Source organism: Nuphar pumila, chromosome 15, assembly GCF_984573655.1.
Source record: "Nuphar pumila chromosome 15, dmNupPumi1.hap1.1, whole genome shotgun sequence".
In the NCBI taxonomy this organism is placed as follows: domain Eukaryota; kingdom Viridiplantae; phylum Streptophyta; class Magnoliopsida; order Nymphaeales; family Nymphaeaceae; genus Nuphar; species Nuphar pumila.
This window is the reverse complement of record NC_143263.1, coordinates 13,991,553-14,015,786: the sequence shown is the minus strand read 5'-3', so window position 1 is coordinate 14,015,786 and position 24,234 is coordinate 13,991,553. Positions and strand designations below refer to the sequence as shown.

Here is a 24,234-nt window from a genome sequence, read left to right as displayed (position 1 = left end):
TAATTTTTTATGATTTTTAATTGTTTTTTATTGCCGATATTTTGCCAAAATGCAAGATTTATAAAAAATTTCAAAATCTCCCGAGTTTTCACTCCTGAGATTTTGCCGTTTTTAACTTTTGTCACTACGGTCCAAGGGTGGTTTCCCCGTTCCTCGGGAGGAAAAAAGCTCTGATGATGTGCTTGACCATCAATGTTCGAGATTGAAACAAGCTAAAAGCTTGTCAATCGATCTTGAACAGGCCATTCTTGGGTTCGACCTGACCCATGTGCAACCCTGAAAAAGCAAAACATTGTTGCAGGTGTTTGTCTCTTTCTCTCTCTGCTTTACACAAACGAATACAATATAATTAATAATTTTATATATACATGCAACAACAACACGTCTCACCGTCCAATTACAAAACACCATTCGGAAAACTGCACTATTCTTTCCCAAACTGATGAGAAACACCTTAACCACCTTTGCCCATCTAAAAAAGATGCAGAAGAAACCAGACAACACTCAATCTGAACCAACTGCTAGACTTATAATTAGTCATCATCAACTGCAAAGTTGGGCTCAGCTGGCTTCGGAAGTTTGATTAGTGGAGACCTGGCCAGCAACTTAGTCTTGCGTGCCGTACGTAGAGCACGGAGTGCATTGGCAGCGAACCTAGAAGCATAAATGGTAGCACCAAGGCTTGGTGAAGTGCCACCAGCTCCATTCTCAGCAAGTGCTGCCTGCAATCTATCCTCCTCCCTGTGCAATGAATCCTCAAGCTTCTTTTTGCAATAACGGCGCCATGCCACTTGGATAAAGCAAGCTGCCCAAGTCCTCCACTGCTGCGAGTAAAACCTGAAGGTGTGCCTGAGCTGCTTGCTGTGAAGCCGCCGGAATTGCTTAGCCACAAACTTAAGGTCACCTGAGGTAAGGGCAAATGCTTCAACCTCAGAAAGTGCTTTTACTGTTCTGGTAGAAGATGGGAGATTCACTGATGGGTTGGGATCCAAGGCCCAAGTAAGAAGCTCTTCTCCACAGAAATCAAATTCGGTGAGGAAGTCGGAATTTAAAAACCCAGTTCGGCCTCCATTTGTTGTCACACTCTCTAGTTTCCCCCTCATGATAAATAGCATTTCATCCACAGGATCACCTTCTCGGATAATGTAACTGCCTTCTGTGTAGAGGGATGGCTTGAGGCGGTCGCACATGGCATCCAAGAGTTGTTCATCCATAATGTTAAACATCGGAACCTGCAAAAAACAATTCCAAGAATAAACAAAATAGGGAGTGGAACTACAACAGAAGATGCAATATGAACGAGAGGCCCACTTAGGATGATCAAAAGCATTAGTTTCAACTGTGAGAAAAGGTAAAAACAATAAGAAAACCGTTTCTTTTATCAGAAGGTGAGATCTGCACCTACAGATGAACAGAAGTCTAAGTCTTGTTTAACCATAAAGTTTAATCCAATTAGGGTGCCCTGAAGAAGCAAAATTTTCAGTTTGAAAACAAAAACACCAGTTCAAAAGATGGACAATAAGGTATATAATGGCATTGAATCTGGTGAACAGATTGGATGAATTGGCTGTTTCTTGTGAGACTGGGCTGTTCAATTTTCCATGTTGCTTCTATTCTAATGGAATTTCAGCAATCAACAATATATTCAGTAAAGGCTATGTTGGAATACAATCTAATACGGCAATATTCAGCAATAATGGCTATTTTTGTAATCCTACCTTTTCTTTTCAACTTCAACATGTTTAGCTGCTTTTATGTCATAATATGCCAAAAATTTGTCATTTGAGATATTTAGGTAAAACTTGAATACTTGAAATATAGTATATAAAAAACTTTAAAATAGGAAACTACTCGTGCCCCATTTTCTCTACTTTTTTTTTATCAGAAACATGTTAGTTGGCCCCTTTTCCCCAAAAAATAGAAACTAATTCCCCCCACCCCACCCCACGAAACTCCACCCTCTTTCCCTTAATTTTCAATCATATGATATAAATGTACTCTGAATGAGCATATTTGAATATCTTCTGTAATATGCATATGTTTTGGACTAGTGACGTTCAAATGTACTCTAAATGAGCATATTTGAATTAGCTTCTGGTCTGCCCAATCACTTACTCTTCACAACTAAATTTCAGTTGTGGCTTGTAACAGTGTCATAAATCGTTGTACCATATTGTACAATATGCTACAATTTATTATAGCCTTCAACATCCTCAGGCATGATACACATATACTATCATAAAACATTGTACTTCTATGCATGAGAATAATGGATTGGTTAACCATTGCAAGTATTGTCTAAGTATCATGCGGAGATATCTTGAATGAAACATTATTTGGCAGTACAAGCCAAATTGTTACTCCATGTACCTTTAAATACTTGTGAAAATCTGACATGACAAATGAACAACTTGCTTCAAGAAAATTAGATTAAAAAATAACTGCAGAAATTGAAATTGGAGGTTGGAATACATTTGAACCATGGAAAGAGGTATTGGAGCTAATGTTAGAAGAAATTTAGACAGAGTAATTTACAAAAAACTGCCCTGCTGCCCTGCCTAATGTGCCACTTATTGACAAAAGTAGCCCAATGTTTCGGTTTTTATATTCAACTACATAATGCATTTCAAATACTCACCTAAGGTATAAAACGATATTTTTCTCCATTTTTTTGTAGAACTCATATCATGTCATCTAATGGTCTTTTGTTAAACAAATCAACAAATGAAGAAATTTTAATCATTGTGTTCTACTAAACAAAGGTCAACTGAACGATTTTAAGGTCAAGCATGTCTTTGAGACAAATTACAAAAGTAGGCTGCTAAATGTAATTATTGAAATGTTACAAAGCTTTTTGCAAATAGCTGATAAGTTAGACTGACTGTAAATTACTCGATTTAGATTACTGTATCCACTAGTAGTACTGGAACTGAGGCATATATATCCACTAGAACCACTACCACGAGTAAGAGGAAGAAGGAGAAGCCCCAAGAAAAGCATTTACTAGTCTTCGGTGAGGTGTTACCCGTCTTTTCCACCTAAAATGATCCCAGGTGCCCAAGTTGCACCATTATGACATATGGGTGGGCAGAGAACCTACTACAAAACTTGCAAATTTTTTAGTTGTTCTAACATGGTGACATTTTTTAAAGTCAATTGATATGATTTAGATTGAAGACAGTAGAAGAATTGGTTGATATACTCTTATAGAGGTAGAAGTTAGACCTTTTAATATGATTTAATTTATTACTACTAATGCAACAAAATTTTGAACTATTGTCAAGATGATTCAAGATCGACATAAGTATTTCAATTGTCTTCACGTGCAACATATTGTTGGATCTTATGCTTGAAGATATTGAAGTAATGGATGGAATATATTATGTTATTAAAACATACAAAAAGATTATAAACCTCATATATAATTGTTCATGGTTTTAAACTTGATACGAAGGAACACCAATGATACAGAGTTCAGATGTTTTGTGTTAACAAGATCTGCCTACAAATGTTTTGATAGTATAAATCCTTGTCTTCCATCAAAGTGATTAAAGCAAATGTTTGCATCAAATGAGTGGCATGGTTCCCCTTATGCACACAAACACACACAGAGAGAGGGGATATTTTCTTTATAATTTTGGCAGAGATTGTGTGCTACATGTATGATATAGATAAAATAAAAGAGCATATTAGAGTTGATTTTAGGGGGCAAAAATTGCTATTATGAACAAAGTTATAAGATGATAGACAGAAAATGTAGACTAACCAACTTCATCAAGAGATTCATGCAACAACCTATTACTCAAACCCCACCATCAGATTTTTCCATATGTACGTGAATGGTAGAGAAGTGAAAAGGCTACACAAATGCCACTAAGGATTTTAATATAGATTTCCAAGTATCAAAAGCTAATCATTTGGAGTTAAATTTGTGTAACCAAAATCAAGAAGGTTTTGAAAGAAAAAGTGCAATACAATTGTATGAATCAAAGCGTTCAGGTAAATGGAGAAGTTATCATCAAGGAGGCACAAGGAGCAATTTGATCTCATTACTCTAGAAAATTTTGATGTGATGGATGTATGGGTTCAAGAGGAACTCACTGTATTAAATAAAGAGGACATTGAGTGGATCAACATGAAAGGAGCACAATAGGTAGATAATGAGGAGTTGACGTATATTGGGGAGGATGTGATTGTGGAAGATGAACAAGGAGGAAGAGAAGATAATGATGATGATGATTGAAATCATCTACATTTGTTTATGTTTGTATCTTGGAAAAACTTGGCTATGTAAAACTTAAGTATTCACTAACTTTGTTATTTTGTTTTTGTTTATGTTTATGAAACTATGAGTCTTGTACATGTTACCTTCATTGCAGAATATTTCAGAATGTTACCTTCATTGTAAAAAGTGCATTGTAACCCATATTTCATAATTTGCATCCATGGCATATTATCTTTATTATTTGATGTTTGATGTCTTATGCAGCTCATAAATGCTTGATATGTGATATTATGGTTGTATCTTATGTAATTCATCATTGTTTTGTGTGTTATGATTTTTTTAGAAAATTTTCTTATTTTTGGGATTTTTTTGAATTTTTTTATTCAAAAATATGATTTTTATGATACATTTATTTTGGGCATGACCAATATGGGTCACAATGCACTTTTTACAACCTTGGTCTTAATCATGTGACCGTCCATTTATCAACAATGGAATAACTAGAAAATGACATTAAGGATCCAAGATTACAAGATCGCATCCCCCTATTTCCCAGCCAATCCATGGTTGCACATTCATTGGAAAATGAAAGTGTGTGTGTGTGTGTGTGTGTGTGTGTGTGTGTGTGTGTGTGAGAGAGAGAGAGAGAGAGAGAGATGGCCCAACAAAACAAGGTCATGTGGAAGTTATTTTTGAATAGTTGGTTTCTTTTTGTAATAAACTTTTTCCATTCATTTATGACATTTTAATCATTTTTGCTATTTTCTATTTATACTGCCAACCAAAGGTCACTCTTTTCAATGTTTCTTTTTTAAATATAGCAACATGCCCTGAAAATCTCTAAAGAAATAGAAATTGTACTACAAATCAAATCAAAATAAGGTACCGTATGAGAAAAAATGTTTTTATTACAAGGCAGCACCAATAATTAACTACATTTAAACTAAGAATTAATGAACATTTATCTTATAAATGACAAGGATCCATTTCAATGCCCAATTTCTTCAAAGAATGATTGTTTCAATCAGCATTTTCACCTATCCCTGTTTTGATTATTCCAAATAAGGAAATGGGGAAAGAAACAGAAAAATTATGGTGGATCAACAGTATAAAACCATCACGATTGTCTGAACTTTCATAAAAAGTAGAAATACATAAAAGTTTAAAAAAAGAAGAAGAAAACTAAACTAACCCGCTTGAGTAGTGCTAAGCATAGATGTCTTTTGATATCCCTCCTGAGATCCTTAGGAAGGTTCCTGATCAAATCTTCTTCATTAACACCTCTAAATTCCAGCCACTTGTATTGTTCATAGCAGCGGATTCGTTTCCTTAGGCTTTCAGGGAGCATACGGTGGGACATCCACTGCTCTGCATCGCGCTTTTTCACTCTCATCTCTTCTAACCTCAGCGTAGCAGATTGCAGATATGTCTGTTGTACATCAGGTAGATACAGGATGTGAAGTAGCAAATAAATTATGTCTGTTGTACATAGGTAGATACAGGATGTGAAGTAACGAATAAATGATTAGCAAATAAAGCAAGTGAGACTATGGAATCACTAAAAGTAAGCCATGCATGGTTCCAAAAGCTAAAGAAAAATAGTGACAGGTGCCAATCTCATAGCCATGCATGAATGACAGCAAATAAATGATATGTCTGTTGTACATCAGGTCAATACAGGATGTGAAGTAGCGAATAAATGACAGCAAATAAATGAATAGCAAACAAAACAAGTGAGACTACGGAATCACTAAAACTAAGCCACGCATAGTTCCAAAATGCAAGAGAACACCTGCTAAAGAAAATTAGTGACAGGTGCCAATCTCAGCCATGCATCTAAGAAATAGATGTTTCTTGATGTCTGACTTTTGGCAATAAATTCAAGAAGAATCCTTGCATTTTTATGGTTATGATGACATTTGAAAAGCCCTTCCTAATATCCCAATAGTTGTGCAAAATCTTTGCCAAGATTGTACCAAGAATTTTATTATCCCTTTTCCTTTTTGTTGAAATATCAAAAAAGGTCACTTGTTGAGTAAATTGAGCACAAGAGTTTAGTACCTTTATATGGGAAAAGGCTCAGACGCTAACCGAGCAAATAATGTCCAGTTTTCTACAATGAATTACAGTTTATAGTTTTCTATAACATGTAATAGCACTCTTTTCTTGAACTATCTTAAAGGTCCGTAACAATCATCCTCCACAAAGTAGTAATTAATAGTTTCTATTTGATGTTCTGTTCCTTGAACTCTGGAATGGCATGAATTCTGAGAAGCTACCATGTATCAGTGCTTACACAGTTACTACTTGTTCCATCCTGTCAAATTTTGCTCTTGAATGAGACTCGGTCATCTTATTATGAGATATGGTATTTGTACATACTTTTGTCATTGAAAGAGAATCAGTGTCATCATATACCTTCTCATCATCTATTTCATCAGATTTTATCATATACCTTTTAATGAGATCAAGGAGAGAAACTCAGTCCCACAAAAAATATCAACTTCCTGACTTCCTTTTCATCAGATTTAAACAAATTTCTCAATTTAATTGATGTTTTCTTAGGTTTGTAAAATTTTCAACATTTTACCGTCTAGTGTTCAATATTGTTTTTTTCTCACCATTCATGCCACTTTTTCAACTTCTGAAAAAAAAAACATTGATCATTGATAAAGAATTCAGAATATTCAGTGCATCTAAGTCTATACACAAACACAAGTATGGCAGCCAGAAAAAACAAAATATTTGTAGCATAGCAAAAAAAAGGTGTCATACAGAATAGCTACACCTAACACAAGGTAATGTAAATAATGAGCTAACAGATCATCAGCCACTTCACAAAAAGGTGAACAGACCAAAACAACCATATACGCACAACAAGGTAAAACTTTCATCAGCCATGTTTCTTCCTTTATAGGTATCAATGAGGATCTTTTTGTTATTAATCAAGCTCTATTATAGAACTCATCTTTAACTCCACATGTATCACATGGTAAATCAACACACACATGCAGACAGCTCTGTCCTGCAGAACCTGCACTTAGTTTCCCCTTCAACTTTTTAAATCACATTGTTAGCTTGTGTCATGCATCATTTTACCTAAGAGGATAGATCAAGTTACAATATTAAATCCTAAACCGTTCTTTCATGCTGTAAACCAGTGCAAGGCCAATGCACAACTAAAAAAAGAAAAAATTTCAGAAGATATTTCCAACCAGTAGCAATGTATACACAAACCTTTTGCAATATGCACTAGCTTTCTTGTTAAAATTTATGTAAAGCCACCTCTTGGGCAATCTTTATAAGATACTTGCTAAGATCCTTGCTGATAGATTGATATTGGTAATGCAGTTCATATTCGCCAAATCAATATGCCTCAGTGAGTGTTGCATCCACGAAAGCAAAGTGATTTCAAATGAGATGATACACTAATGACATGTCAACGCTCCCGTCCTTGCTCAAAGTGGATATCAAAAGCATTTGATTCCATTATGTGGGATTATCTTTTCTCCTGCCTCTAAAAAATGAACTTTGGTGATAAATGGTTGTCCTGGGTCTGATAAATTGCATGTGGTTCATGTTCCAGCCGCTTAGCCTGGGGGTAGTGTTGTTGACTCAACTGTAGTTATTGGTATACAAAAAAAGTGGTGTCAATGGATGTTGATTTCCTTGTCATCTCGGCATTAGGCGATGATTCTTAATATTCTGATTAATGGTGATGATTCTTGATATTGATCGAGAAACCAGTGTAGAACTCAATAATTAAAATACACATTGTGGGTTAAGCTACTACTAGGAACTGTCTTGAACCTCGAGAACTTTGCCCATTTTTTAGTATTCACGTGTTTTTAAGAAAGTGAAAATTAAAATGTGTGCATTAAGTAGGGAAATGCATGCAAAAACAATACTGATAATTGAACTTAAAAAGTTATTCATGCATCCCTAAATGTTTAATTTAGCATGAAATTGTTGATTGCTTGCTTGAACTGCTTAAATGATAAGTTGTTCTAAATGTATGATGGTTGTAGAGCCCTCTTAAACTTGTGTTTGATTTGATCTATGTTAATTCTTTTACTATTGGATTTTGAGAGTCTCATACGAGAACTTCGGTTTTTACCCTGTTTTTAAAAATCTTTTTTAGGTACTGAGGCATCGTGATGAAGAGACCAGCTGGTTGGAGGGCACCAAGGTTATGATCTAGTGGCCCGGGTTTTGACGTATATGAGATAGTTTGTTTTTGTTTTGGAAACTATGTGAACCTTCATTGAGACTACTTGATTAAGTCAATTCAATTTTAGTTTATGGATTAAATCCTTATTGTATGTCTGAATGCTTGTTGGGGTTGTGTATATTAAATTTGTAACATGTCTTGGGTCCCTTGGATGTTTTCCACAATGTTTAAAAAAAAACTGCATTTTTCGATGATTAGTTTGAGGTCGTTAGAGAGTTGATATCAGAGCTAGTCAAAATCACCACCATAAAGATCGTAAACTCATACTCCAGAAGCAGTCTCCACATCACTGGTAAGAGGTATCTTGTGAATTTTTGTTTCCTCACGGTCCTGTAATTATGAAAAAATTTATTTTTGGCAGTACGGACAGTTATAATTAAATCAGTGTAATGATTTAAATTGTATGCTTGATGTGATTATCCGCCTTCGTTGGGATCAATCCTAAGGGAGTAGACTTGATCTAGGGGTATAAATTTAATGATAATTTCTGGTTGATTTTTTTAGATGTATACTCATAGCCATACGAATGCTCCTGAGAACTGACAGTAACAGAGGGATTTTCTGACAAATGCCCTCAACAGTCTGGCCGAGACTGTTACTACGCACATTCAGGAACAAACTGCTCAGTCTGCGCCATGTGCGCACCCCTGCATGCACCCTGCATCAACAGTGACTCCTAACATTGGTGCAGTAACCTATGAGAAATTTTTGAAGTTCGATCCGCCAACTAACGTTGGTGCATCAACTGTGTTTTGTTTGAGGGACACAAATTATGTAATGGCCATGATTGAGCCATTTGAGGGCCTTTTAAGGTTGTATATTTGTGCCTTGTTATTTAGATAATTGTGAAATGCATTATTGTGTTGATTTATAATGCTTCTGACTTAATTTTCACATGTGGCACAAATATTGCACTGTTATAATCGACTAGGGTGATAGCTCAATGTGATAGCTCAATCAAATAATGCATGTTCTTATGTGAAGAACCCTTAATTGATTAAGAAAGGTATAAACCAGTGTAATTAATTTTTCTTTCTTGATTACCCTCTGAAATGGTGAGATCCTGGGATGACGGTCATGAAGGACCGTGAAGATACTGAACTCTATGTGCACTATTTACCCCAAGAACCTGATAGGTGATTTGTGTTCCTAGCCACAATTATAGGGAACTACCACAACTTTGCCTAGGGGTGGTGTTGTTTGTCTCAGCTGCAGTTATTGGTATATCAAGAAAAGTGGCATGTAAGGGTGATGATGCCCTTGTCGTCCTGACATTAGGTGATGATTCTTAATGTTCCAACTTAGGATGATGATTCCTAACGTTGGTCGAAGGTCATGTGCGGGACCCAGATAATAAAATACAAATTGTGTATTTAAAACACAACTAGGGACTGCCTTGAACCTCAGGATTTGACCCATTTATAGTATCTGCGGGATCGTTAAATATGAAAACATAAATAAGGTGCATTAAACATATACATGCATTCAAAAGCAATGGTTAATATTTAGATAAAAAGTCATTCATTAAATATGCATTGGTTCATGCAACAACTATGCATTGGTTCATGCATCAACTATGCATTGGTTCATATAGCATGTAATTTTTTATTGCTTGTGTTAAATTGATTTTTACTGCAAGCCTAACTTAACTATGAATTGTGTGTTAGGCATTCTTAAACTTGTGTTTGATTTGATATATATGCTTATTTCCTTACTACTCGATTTTGAGAGGGTTTCGTATGATAACTTTGGTTCTTACCCGTTTTTAAAAACCTTTTTTCAGGTGCTGAGACTAAGTCTTAGCTGAGCAACGTGATAGCGGGACCGGCTTGCTAGAGAGGACGACGATTTATGATTTGGTGTCCAGGATTCCAACTATTATGGGATTGGATTGTGTTTGAACTTATGAAGTTATGAACTTAAAGTTGGGATTATTAAGTTGAATTTTTAATTGAAATAAATTATGATTGATTTAAATCATGGTTTTAAATGCGTGTTGTGTGTTGGATATGAAATATGTGATGTGCCCCAGGTCCGTGGGTTTGTTTTTCCTCAATGATTTAAAAATCATATATTCCTTTATAAAAAAAATCACAAATTTTCAAGGATGAGTTTGGGGTTGTTACATGCCTCATCAGTATACCCCTAAAAAGACTAGTTGAGGACTAGTCGGTACCCTAATTAAAATATAAAAAGTATAAAAAACATACATAAAATGTTTTTTTTTATTAATAAGATGTTTTCATTAATAAGTACAAAATTACACATGCTTTCACAAAATATATTAATATACATACACAAATATATATATATATATATATATATATATTTCAATTCTTCATAACATATTCAGTATAATCAACAAAATATGCTTCCAACCTTTCATAGAAGCACAATAACACATACATATATAAATAACATATTACATAATTCATAATACTAAACATGCTTTCAGGATTTTATAGAAAAATCCATCAGAAACACACACATATATAAAAAAAACATAATCAATTAAAATTAATTTTGCATGCTTTCAGTGTTTTACAGAAAAAATCCCAAAAACAAAGTAGCAAACACACACACACACACACACACTATATATATATATATATATATATATATATATATATATATATATATATATATATATTGATGCAGCGAAAGTGGGTCGGCTTGATCGTTCCTTGACGTCTGATGAAGCACGACTCTAGTGTTTGTGCAATGTGCAGAAAATGAAAGGTAAAGGCCCACCAAAAACGATTTCACGTCATGCAACGCACAGGAATGACCACTTGAATACCACCGACCCAAAAGTCTAAACTTTATTTCAATGAAACCTTGATTGAACAAATGGCTGAATTGGAATGATGATTAAACAATTGACGACAGTGCAATGAATTTAATATAATTAAACTACTGACAGAAGAAAACAAAGAGCAGAATAAAAAAACTGCTGAAAGGGAAAAGTTGTTGCGTTTTCAATATTCTTTGTCTTGCGCACGCAACCCTAGAGGGGTTTTAAAGGTCGCATCTAGTTTCGGATATCGGGTCCGGCCCCGGATCCGATACCGTTCCGGCGTGCTACTGGATCTGGAGTTGTCTGTCTCGTACTCTCTGTGCTCGCCTGGAATTGGTACGCAGCGGGACCTCTTCCCCATGTCTTGGAACCGATATCTGGATTGAATCTGTTGCTTGGATCCGATCCCCAGAGTGTAAATCCGGTCTCCGGCTTGGGTCATGCTGTATGGATCCGGGTCCATCCTGCTCTGCATCATTCTCCCCTAGTTGGGAAGAAGTCGGCTCTGACGACTTGTTGTCTTCACAGTAAGCATTTAGATCAGACATATTAAATGTAGGAGAAAGGTACCAAGTTTCGAGCAGCTCAAGGAGGTAAGATCGGTCTAACAAGCCCGCGAGCCGAGGAAACCTGACCTCCTTGGTGGGAAGAAGAACTATCTTATGACCCTTAAAGACAAATGTGTATGTGTTCCTATGGCCATCATGGGTGGTCTTACAGTCAAACTGCCAGGGGCGTCCCAATAGGATGTGACACGCATTCATAGGGGCCACATCACACCACACATCATCGTGGTAATGCTCCCCCAAGGAGAATCGGACCAGACACCTCAAGGTGATAGGTACCTCGTTCCCTTTCTTGAACCATGCCATTTTATAAGGATGGGACAATTTTTCCGTTTTTAGGTTCAAGGTGGTCACGACATTCTCGGACACCATATTCTCGCATGCCCCGGTATCAATGATAACATCACATGCGCGCCCCTCACAATTCCACCGAGTTCTAAAAATATTATTCTGCAACCATTTAGTCGGGACCGACTCTCGGGACGTGGTAAAAACATGACAGATGATTAACAAATTTTCAAGGCTGCCATCGAACTCTACGACTTTCATCCAGTCATTTCCCTCAACATGTGACTCACCCTCGCTCTCACTATCGGATGCGGACTCCACAATGCCCTCTACTAAATGGGTATTCTTACTCATGGTGGGACACTTGGATGCAACATGACCTAACTCTTGGCACCTAAAAAAACGAATGGTAGACTCAATGGGTTTACCTTTGGATCTGGTGTGGTATGCGGGTCCAGACTGATCGGGTTTGTTAGGGTCGACTCATGTGGTGGACTTTGAGTCTTCATTCCTAGGGGAGATTGTTCCCCTGGTTGGGAAACTCGACTTGGGTTGACTGGACTGATCACTACGGGATGTCCTATGTTCCTGCCTCTTTTTCAGTTTCTCCTCCACATTCATGGCATAACTATTTGCCTGATCTAATGACTCGACTGTGATGCAACTGAAGTCGTCAGAAATAGCAGGACGTAGACCAGAAATATACCTCGTGACTTGCTGGCAGGCGGTCTCCTCGATCTGCACTCGTAGGGAAAGACGATGGAACTCAACAGTGTAATCCGCCACAGTATTGATGCTTTGACACAGGGTCAAGTACTCCTTGTAGGCTCTCTCGGCGTGATCTGACGGCACGAACTTAGACTGCATCAACCGCTACATCTCTTCTCAAGTCTGTACGTGCTTTAATCCTTGCCTCTCCCTCGACCTCTGCAGCTCAACCCACCATGTATGTGCTAGGTCTCTCAACCGGGTAGAGGCTAGGGAGACACGACGGTGCTCGGCGACATTGTGGTAGTCGAAGAAGAACTGGACGGCATATGACCAATCGAAGAACTGCTCTGCATCGAACCGACCCGCGAACTCTGGAAGCTCCAACTTCACCCCCATACGTGGAGGGGCGCTCTGGTGCTCTCTGTTGTCGGGCCTCCACCATTCCTGCAGGATGCTTATTCCAGAAGGTGTCATCATCCCACACTGCTTCATCTTCGTGGTCCTGTTCGCCTGGCTGTTGGGGTCGGCGAATTCCGACGACTTGTTGTCGACGCTCCGGTCGCGTCGGTCCCTGCTGAATCTGCCTCGGTCTGGCTGGCCCGTGGGCGGGAGCCATCTGTGGCCGGCGTTGTGGTACCAGTATGACAGGAGGTCCAAGGTAAGGGGGATGGGGCTGCCAAGTCTCGGGCTCTAGGTGGGTAGGAACTGGATAGTACAGGTCTGGGTTATGGGTTGGATTAGGGTAGGAGCAGTGGATTGGGTTTGGTACGGGATTTTGGATCTGGGTTGGGTTAAGGGCTTGAGCCTGGTAAGAGTACTGGGTTTGGGTAGTGTAGTACTGGGATGAATTACCCGATTGGATCTGGATCAGGTCAAGTACTAAACTACTCATCGGACCCAGATTTTGATAGGTTGGATCAAGGATTGAGTTGTGGGGATAAAAGGCTTGGTCTGAACTCGATCCACGATCCTTATGATTATGGGTCTGATTTTAACCCGGCTCAAATTCAAACTGGAGCTCGGTTCGAGTCTGATATGGCTTTGGGTCGGTACGGGATCCATTTTGTGGGTCAAAACTAACGGGTTGGGTCTGGTTCAAGGCGAACCGCGAGCCAAACCCAAGTAGGTAAGTCGGGTGATGGGGCTCGGACCCATTCCCTGGAACCCCCTGCTCCCGCTCGATGAGGTGCTGCCACAAGGCATCCACGCACGGACTCAGGAAGAAAAGGGGGGCCCTTCCCGGGTCGAGCCGACAAGGCTGGGTCCTGCAGTCCCGACTCGGCCTGTGGCGGGGCCCCCACGACGCGAAGCCATGAGCCCACCTGGTCGGCAGGACCCAGCGTGACGATGGGGCCCTGCTGGTTAGGTCTGGCTGGCGACGGGGTTTTAGTGGCCCGAGTCCACGAACCCTAGCCTGCGACTGGACCCAGCGTGACGCTGTGGCCCAGCAAACCCGGGTCGACCCGCAACGCCGGGGCAGATGGGTGTCGGCTGCCCAGATTCATCGGAGGTGGATCGGTTGTACGAACCACAGTCGGTTCAAGGTGTTGAGGAGGTACCGAGGTCGCGGTGATGGCACGGACAGGCTAACAGATCTGCCGGTCTGGGTCGACTGTTGCAGCTTCAATGAGGACGACATCTTCGGCGACCACTCCCGAACCCCTTTGACGTGGGGTCGCCGTGTGGGGCTCCATCTGCGACTCGATGACCGCGATCCGAGTTTCAACCCCATCGAGTCGTTTCAACATGTTGGCCACGTCTCGGCTGACACACAACAGATTTTCGTCCATTCGGGTCATCATCTCCATCATACACGACATTTGACCATTGTTGTCGGTGTCCTCTTGCTCCTTTCCCTTCGCCGGATCGTTCCTCACGTTTGGTGGCATGCTGCCGGCGACAGAGGATGCCTAGTGCTCTGATACCATTTTTGATGCAGCGAAAGTGGGTCGGCTTGATCGTTCCTTGACGTCGACTGATGAAGCATGACTCTAGTGTTCGTGCAATGTGCAGAAAATGAAAGGTAAAGGCCCACTGAAAATGATTTCACGTCGTGCAACGCACAGGAACAACCACTTGAATACCACCGACCCAAAAGTGTAAACTTTATTTCAATGAAACCTTGATTGAACAAATGGCTGAATTGGAATGATGATTAAACAACTGATGAAAGTGCAATGAATCTAATATAATTAAACTACTGACAGAAGAAAACAAAGAAGAGAATTAAAAAACTGCTGAAAGGGAAAAGTTGTTGCGTTTTCAATATTCTTTGTCTTGCGCACGCAACCCTAGAGGGGTTTTAAAGGTCTCGTCTAGTTCCAGATATCGGGTCCGGCTCCAGACTCGATACCGCTCCAATGTGCTGCCGGATCTGGAGTTGTCCGTCCCGTACTCTCTATGTAAAACTCGTAATTTTTAAGGATTATTAATAAATAAAGAACTCATTTTTTTATCTCCAAATTATAAATGTGTTCCTAGCTTTTGAATTTTATTTATTTATTTTTTTATATATGCATTTATTCATTCAAGCCAAGCAGGGTATAATTTGCATTTATAGAACTATTTTGGGGTATAAATCACTATATATATATATATATATTATATTTAAATATATTTTTGATGGAGTTTGTAAATTATTGGAGTGTATTTGTGTGTTATTTGGTTCTAGGTAGTGATTTATATGGTAATTTGCTATTTTTGGCAAATCTTGTTATAATTAGCATTTTTTGAGTTTTTGGCATTTGCGATCGCACACGAAGGGTTCGTTGTATTGCTTGGGTAGTGATTTTTGCAGACTTCGAAACTCCTCGGTCTTTTGAGTTTCGATTCATTGTTATTCACATTATTAAGGTAAGATATCTTAATTGAACTAATAGAGAGCATGTTTAGGCACTAATTGTGTAAGCATGATGTTGCATTGAATATCCAAACGAATTGAAAATACAAGTTATGCTGACACACTTTACTTAGTTGTGGATATCTAGGACTCTTGTGATTTTAGTTCGGAGATCATGCTTGTCATGATTGTAGTGAGCGGAATATAGAGTGTGTTTGTTGCAGGTACACCTGTGTGTAGGTTTGAATGTCTGTGCACTTATGAATGTATAATATGTACGCAATGTGTGTCATCATACGTTGGTTTGCGCATACTATGTTGCTTTGTGTGTTTGTATGAATTTGATACATGATGCACATATAACTACTATGGATATGTATAAGTTGTGTTCGATGCATAATGTGAATGTTATATATATTGTCTTGTCATATGATGGACTCATTTATTCTTGTATGGAAGAATGCATGCGAATGTTATAAATTGTTTTAAACTTGTATGTCTTGTTTGCTTAAGAAATATATGCATATGATGTACGATAGGATGGTCACTGAGATTTTGACCAACCCTTACACAATTATATTTAAGGTGATATATCAATTCATGTGGTGAAAAATGCATATGACTTTTATCGTGTGTGCAAATCTCGAACTACGTAAGAGTTATATATGTTGAGGTTTAGTTGCTTCGTATTATGAAATGTGTATGTTCACGTATGCATGCATAGAACACATGTTTTGTTTACGCATGCTTCGAGGTTCAATTTACGAAGTACAATGTCCTTTGTGACGATGATATGATGCGTAAAATGATATGTTTATGTATGATATGCTTTAAATGCCACGTGAAATGAAATTATGAATGCATGTGATAAATGTTTAAGTTCAATAGTGAACTTTGGTTCATGAAGCCTTATTGGTTAAATGTGTGATTTTATAATTTTAATGCCATATGAAGTGATGTATGATGTGATGCTTTAATTGTATACATGCTTATGCTTGTGTTGATGGCTATCGACCCTGAGAGTGGTCAATTATATTGATGCATGTATCACAATATTTTTCATTGGATATGGTACCCATTGAGGAACTGTTCTGAAAGGATTATCTGTGAGGGTGTGCATGACCAGATTAGGTAATCTGGCTAGAGCGGTAAGTCTCTGTGAGGGAGTGCATTGTCCAAGAGCAGGTAGCCTGCGAAGACGGTATATTCCTGTGAGGAAGTGCATTGTCCAAGACCAGGCAGACCATCCGTCTAGGGCGATAACTCCTTGTGAGGTTGTACATTTCTTAGACCAGGTGATCTGACGTGGATTTTGTAAATCTTTATTATGAATAAATGAAATGTTATGATAAATTATGATGATCTTTTGAGTTGATTGAGATAGCCAGTTATGAATCTATAGATTTGGCTTTTCTATTATAGCATGATTATATATTGAACTCAGATATGATAATCAGATCCTTATTGATTTTAGATCTTGATATGAGGTTATGATTGTGACGCTTATGTTAGCGTATAGGTGAATGACACATCACGCCTACAAATGACTAGTTTTGACTTATTAGGTGAATGATAAATCACGCCTACATAGTTTTATTGCAAATGATTGCATTATAATTGTCTGAGTAAATATATCAGACCTATGTATCATGATTGATGTGTATCATGAATATTTAACTAAATTACTTATAAGGTATGTGTGTGTTTCACGTTGGAATGGTCAAATGTGATTTGACTTATTGTTTATAAGAATTATGAATGCATATGAAATGATGCAGTGATCTGAATGTCTTTATATATATATATATATATGCGATGACTTGTATGACTTGAATACATATGGATTATGCTTTATTACATGAGTTAAGGTTGAATAGAATATTAAGTGATGAAATGCTTTTAAATGCTTTATGTTTGAATGCTTGAAATGAATGACTCAAAGGACGTTCCTTTGTCTATCACTTGACGATGGATGAATAATATATATTTACCTTTAAATGCTTGATATGTTTTCTTTAAGTTTGAGTTTGGTTTGCTTTACCAGACTTTAGCGAGTCTGACCCGTTTTATGGGGGACAGGTAATACAGGTAAAGTATGATGAGTAGTTGGAGCGAAGAGCTGGTTGAGCTGCATCCTCGAGGGTCTACTCTTACCTTGCGATCTTGGTATTCATGATCTTTTTGTTATAAGTACTTGATCATGTAGAGACTGAAGTATTGTTTTCATACTCTGATTTGAAATGAAATTAAAACTCTTTATATTTCATTCTTATATTGTAAGTGGTTTGAAATGTGTATATCCCATGATTGCCCGTTGAGGAAGCGGGAGCGGGAAGCGAGGCACTTTCAAAATTTTAGGAAGCGGGGAAGCGTGGGACCACTTAGGAGCGATTCGGAAAGTGTCTCGGAAGCGACCTAGGAAGCGTCTCGGAAGCGACCTAGGAAGCGTCTCGGAAGCGAGGGGGAAGCGAAAAAAATAAAAATAAAAAATAAAAAATACAAAAAAATTGAAAAAAACAGGGGAAGCGAGGGGGAAGCGTGATGGGAAGCGCGCTTCCCATTAAAGGGAAGTGTGTCCCCCATTAAAGGGAAACGCGTCCCCCATTAAAGGGAAGCACGCTTCCCAAAAAAGGGGGACGCTTCCCCCACGCTTCGGAAGCGCGACGTTTCGCGCTTCCGAAGCACGCTTTGGGGAAGCGCGCTTCCCCTTTTAGCTAGGCGCTTCCGGTAACTCTGGTATATCCCGTACATTTTGATTTAATTGTTATCTTTAGTGTAACCGCACTCAAAGTCTTAACCGTTTTTAAAAATTATTTTCGCATTATAAGATCTGATTTACTTATATTTATAAAAAAAAAATTGGTCTCGAAATTTCAATATTTGAAGTATAATTAAGGTTAAAATTTTTGGGGCGTTACACTCTGTGCTCGCCTGGAATTGGTACGCAGCGGGACCTCTTCCCCATGTCTTGGAACCGATATCTGGATTGGATCAACTGCTTGGATCCGATCCCTAGAGTGTAAATCCGGTCCCCGGCTTGGGTCACGCTGTATGGATTCGGGACCATCCTGCTCTGCATCATATATATATGTATATATATAATAGCTAAGCATGTTTTCATGATTTCATAGAACAAATCACACAAATACAAACACGTAGATATAATTATACATATAAAAAATAACAATACATATAAGAATAATAAATGGCTAAACTACCCTCTTGCCTAGGCAGAGGCAGATTAGTTGCTGACTAAGCGCCTTAGTCGATGCCTAGTCAACAAAATTGGTACCTTTTAAGGTACCCACCTAGAAATTGCAAAGCCTAGGCACTTTACTTACGTCTCATCGACTAAGCGGACTAGTCGATGCCTAGTTGGGGCTGTAGATGGAAAGGCTCAGAGAATACACAGAAACGAGAAAGAGAGAAAGTAAGAACTTAGAAACATAATTAGGTCTAATCTCCTTAAGTTTAAATAGAGATTAGCCAAGAGAGCAAAATTACATTAGAGTCTCTCATTATGTATAAAATACCAAAAACAACCTTAAGACTAAATAAACTTTACTCTAAAGTGGTCGACTTATCTTAACACTCCCCCTCAAGCTGGAGCATAGATATCAATCATGCTCAGCTTGCCACAACATTTTGAGAAACTGGGCCTGGCAAAAGGCTTTATAAAAATATCTGCAACTTGATCTTCAGATATTACATGCTTGGTAGAGATATGTCCAACTTGAACCATATCTCTTATATAGTGACAGTCAACTTCAATATGTTTTGTCCTCTCATGAAATACAGGATTATTGGTTATATATGTAGCTGCCTTGTTATCACACATCATCACCATAGGTGATGAAACCTTCACTTGAAGATCGGTCAACACAGTTCGAGCCCACATTAATTCAGATGTCGTTTGGGCTGTAGCCCTATATTCTGATTCGGCACTCGACCTAGCAACCACGGTTTGCTTCTTGCTTCTCCAAGAGATTAGGTTACCTCCCACAAATACACAGAATTCTGTGGTAGATTTTCTATCCTCTACAGACCCAGCATAATCGGCATCAGAGTAAGCAACTACTTCCAGGGTACCCCCTTTCTTGAATAATAACCCTTTTCTAGGAAAAGATTTTAAGTACCTGAGTATCATCATTGTAGTATTTCAGTGTACCTCAGTCGGTTTGTTCATGAATTGGCTAACCTTGCTTACAGCCAGAGCAATATCAGGTCTAGTCACATATAATAACTTCTCTACCAATGAGTAGCTCCTGCTATCAACAGGTTTTGACCCCTCATCCAACAAATGAACTTTGTGATCCATGGGAATATTTGTTGATTTAGCTCCCTACATTCATGTCTCTTTTAATAAATCAAGAACATACTTCCATTGAGACAGAACTACACCCTCACTGCTCCTCGCCACTTCAATGCCCAGAAAGTATCTAAAGGAACCAAGGTGTTTTGTGACAAAATGTTTTTGAAGATGAGCCTTCATAGTTGTAATATCTTTCATGTTATCTCCTGTAAGGATTATATCATCCACATATACCACCATAACAACTATGCATGAGCTAGTTTTCTTAATAAATAATGTGTGGTCTGACGCTGACCTATTAAAACCAAACTTTTACATCACCTCAAACAACTTTTGAAACCATCCACGAGGACTTTGTTTTAGACCATATATCGCCTTTCTTAATCTGCACACCTTCTGACACTTCCCCTCAACCACAAACTCAGGAGGTTGTTGCATGTAAACTGTCTCAGATAGATCCCCATATAGAAATGCATTTTCACATCTAGTTGACACAAACTCCACCCACGATGAACAACTACGGAGAGAACAAGATGAATGGTGCTCATACGTGCTACAGGAGAAAATGTCTCAAAGAAATCAACACCATATGTCTAAGTATAACCTTTTGCTACTAACCGGTCCTTGTATCTTTCAATTGAACCATCTGAGTTGTACTTAATAGTATATACCCATTTGCATCCAACAATATCCGCATCCAATGGAGGATCAACAAGATCCCATGTTTGTTGAGACAGTAAAGCATCTATTTCATCTTGCATAGCCTGTTTCCACCGGCTATCGAGTACTGTTGTTTGACAGTTCATAGGAATAGTTTCAGCAGATAAAGCTGAAATAAAAACTTTCATCTGATTACCAATTCTGGCATGTGACACAAATTGAGACATAGGATATAAGGTACATTGTCGCGTCCCCTTTCGCAGAGCAGTTGGCCTGTTATCATCAACAGAAATATCATTGTTGTCAGGAGTACTTACCTTAGGAGAAGAAGAAGATAGAGACACTGGAGGGATTGGAGCTCTACGCACATACACCAATGGAGGATTGTGAAATCGTGAGGAAGATGGAGCTAGATTCGGTGATAGGGGCATTGATTCCAAAGGAAAAGGAGGAATAGGAAGAGGAAATGAGTCATCTTGATCAACTTGCTTCCTATCACCAGTACTGGAATAATATAGAATAGACTCCAAGAAAGATACATCCGCACTGACATACTCCCGACGAGAAATCGGATCATAACATCGATACCCCTTTTGATTTTTGGGATAGCCTATAAACATACACTTAGTGGCTTGAGTGACTAATTTATCATGGTCAGGTCCGAGTCTGTGCACAAAACAAACACACACAAATACCTTGGGAGAAAAAGAAAAGAGGGGTACATTAGGATACAGAATTCGCAAGGGAATTTGGTCGTCCACGGATGATGAAGGCATGCGGTTGATAAAAAAACAAGTAGTGGTAACCACATCACCCCAATATGAAGCAGGAACATTGGATTGAATCATAAGGGTGCGAGCTACATCAAGGAGATGTCTGTGTTTTCGCTCAACCACCCCATTTTGTTGAGAAGTATAGGCACACGTGGTTTGAGGTTGAATACCATGGTCCTGATAAAATTGCAACAGTGCTTTTGTTTTAAACTCAAGGGCATTATCAGTGCAGATAATCTTGACAATGGATTCAAACTAGGTTTTTATTTTAATAACCAATGATTTAAGAATACTAGGAACTTCAGATCTTTCTTTTATTAAGAACACCCAAGACAACTTCAAAAAATCATCAACAATAACAAGATAATAACGACATTGAGTCCTGGTAGGAATCTTACTAGGACCCCATACATCTGCATGAAGAAGTTCAAAGACTCTATGACTGGACTGACTTTGACTAGAAGAAAATGAACTCCTATGATGCTTGCCCAACTGACATGCTTCACACTGGAATGATGTAGTAGATGGACTTCATGGATATTGTTTTTTAGCATGGAAGGTTGCTCCTCTCCGGCTACTAAAATAGGGAAGGCCTCTACAGTAGACCGCGAGGTGGATGGTTAGAAATTCATGAGTGGAAAACTGATGCATTAGGATGATGGTGTTGGGAGCACTATCTCGATACAGTCATCCCTCACCCAAGGACTGGTGAAAGGTGCCCAGCGAGGTCCAAAGCCACAAATTGTATGAATACACTACCTGCGTCATGACCCTGATCTAGGTTATTGCATGTGTCGTACCCACAGAGCTAAGAGTCCCCTTGTTAGTATAATTTTATATAAATTTCACTTTACGCTCTCTCTCATTATGGATGAAAACCTTGATTACCACATAATGTTGTCTTTTCTTTAATCCATGCAAGGTCTTTTGCAAAAGTTTCACATGTGCAAATATTTTGTAGTTTTTATTCTTTGATGCTTTGATTTAGTGAATTTGATGCTTGGAGTTTGATTATTTGCATTCACATTGTAGAAAACATAGTGTTATATCAATATTTAAAAACTCAAAGTATAATTTAAAAAAATACTAAAAACTAAAACACACACACTGGCCTGCCCACCCACCCACCCACAAGCGTGTGCACACACACAAACCAACCCACACATCTAGGCTTCAAATCTTAATCTGTTGAATGTGTTTTTTGTTGCAAGTGACAAACATAAAGTATGTGTGCAGGATGTGGATCTGGTACTTTGGAATTTGAAGCTTGATTTTTAGTTGTTTTGTCTTCTAGTAATGACACTAAATTTTATCTAATAGGCTGCTTTTATCTTCATTACTCTTTCTAATACTAAAATTATAAACCTTAAAGATGAAACTGCACTTTCTCATGACAGAACATAAATCTATGACTAGAGAAACAAAAGCTGAACTGTATAAGCACATTGCCTCGTTATGAACTGTCTATCAAAAAAAAGACAAAAATGGTTTCTTTGATCGATAGGGAATATGAGCAGCTGTTCCCCAGGATGAAAATCTTTAACCTTCATCCAAATATCCTATTTGAACTTTTAAGAATAGAGTACATAGAAGCACTTTAAACATAAAAGTTTTAGTTCATCTCTTGACAACATTTTACAAAAACAAATTAACATAGAAATCACCTGCAGCCATAATATGTGATATGAGCTCATGACTAGCACGCATTGCATCACTAAAATATTCTAAGAAAAGAAGATTATTTCAGTAATTCGATCATGAATCTTGATAAAATCATTAGCTACATGCAGCACACAAACAGGTAATATGGAGAATGTAATGTATATTCATTTGAAGACATGTAATGGTGAATTTATTGCATAAGTGACAAGCCTATGCATGACAAGCAAAAAGCAATAAGGCCAACCCCTTCAAAAGCATGTGTGTAGATTTACATGGTATGTGCATAATCATGTACAGCCATGAATACTAACATGAAAAAAACCAGATAGCATGCCATTGCACATGAAAGGATCTCTGATATCAAAATAGATATTTAGGAGATATTGGTGCTGACCTGCATATTTCCAATGAGAAGAGCAAATAAGACTAAACCAAAGAGTGATATGAACACCGCAAAACATATCTCTCCAACATAAGTACTAGTTTTCAAATTTTGGCCAAGAGAGCTGCAGAAAAGAAAGCACATCTTTCACAAGTTAGCTCCAGAACACAGCATTTACACACCAATGATAAAAATCAACACATGTTCCAAAAATTTTCACCCAGGCCTATGAATTCAAAATTTATCAAATAAATTGCCAGAAAGCTACTAATAGGCCAGTCAACAGATTTTCCCTTTTAAAAAAAGGCAAGCCTTTGGGTTGAGGATAGGGTTTTGACATGGCTCTGCCTGTCAGTCCTTTTGACAAATTAGGTTTAATAGAATCAATAGGCCTGTCAAACCCATCCAAAAATTTGGTCAGACCAGCTTGTTCACCACCCCTAACTTCATGGACATAATCAAAATTATGTCCAACATGGTCCACCATATCCTTAACTTCATCATTTTCTTATGGTCTTCATCCTTTATTTTGTGGTTGTCTATGTCCTTTTCCTTTTAAAAATTATTAGTGAGGCAGTTCAATTTTTACTTAGACCATTATTTAATGTTCAATAGTTATAGTGGCATAATTATTGTTCAAGAATTTATACTTGAGATGATATTCATGATTTATTGCTTTACAATAAGATCTTCAATGCTACATAATCATACACATGCATGTTATATGATTGTAAGCATATTATGTCCCGATGTATGTATCTAAGTGATAATAGTGTCCCATGCCCAAG

General features: G+C 38.1%; 1 protein-coding gene across 3 annotated transcripts in view; it reads right to left on the bottom strand.

Moving 5' to 3' along the window:
- Positions 1-325: 325 nt before the first annotated feature.
- The window catches only part of LOC149814575 (cyclic nucleotide-gated ion channel 1-like), a 60,620-nt gene continuing 36,711 nt past the window's right edge, over positions 326-24,234 (bottom strand). For all 3 annotated transcript variants that reach the window (XM_089989637.1, XM_089989636.1, XM_089989638.1), the window contains exons 6-8: positions 23,459-23,570; positions 5,418-5,654; positions 326-1,232 (exon numbers count right to left, since the gene is read on the bottom strand). In XM_089989637.1, coding sequence (XP_089845763.1) covers positions 534-1,232; positions 5,418-5,654; positions 23,459-23,570 — 1,048 coding nt within the window. In that variant the 3' untranslated portion in view covers positions 326-533. The remainder of the gene's footprint in view (positions 1,233-5,417; positions 5,655-23,458; positions 23,571-24,234) is intronic.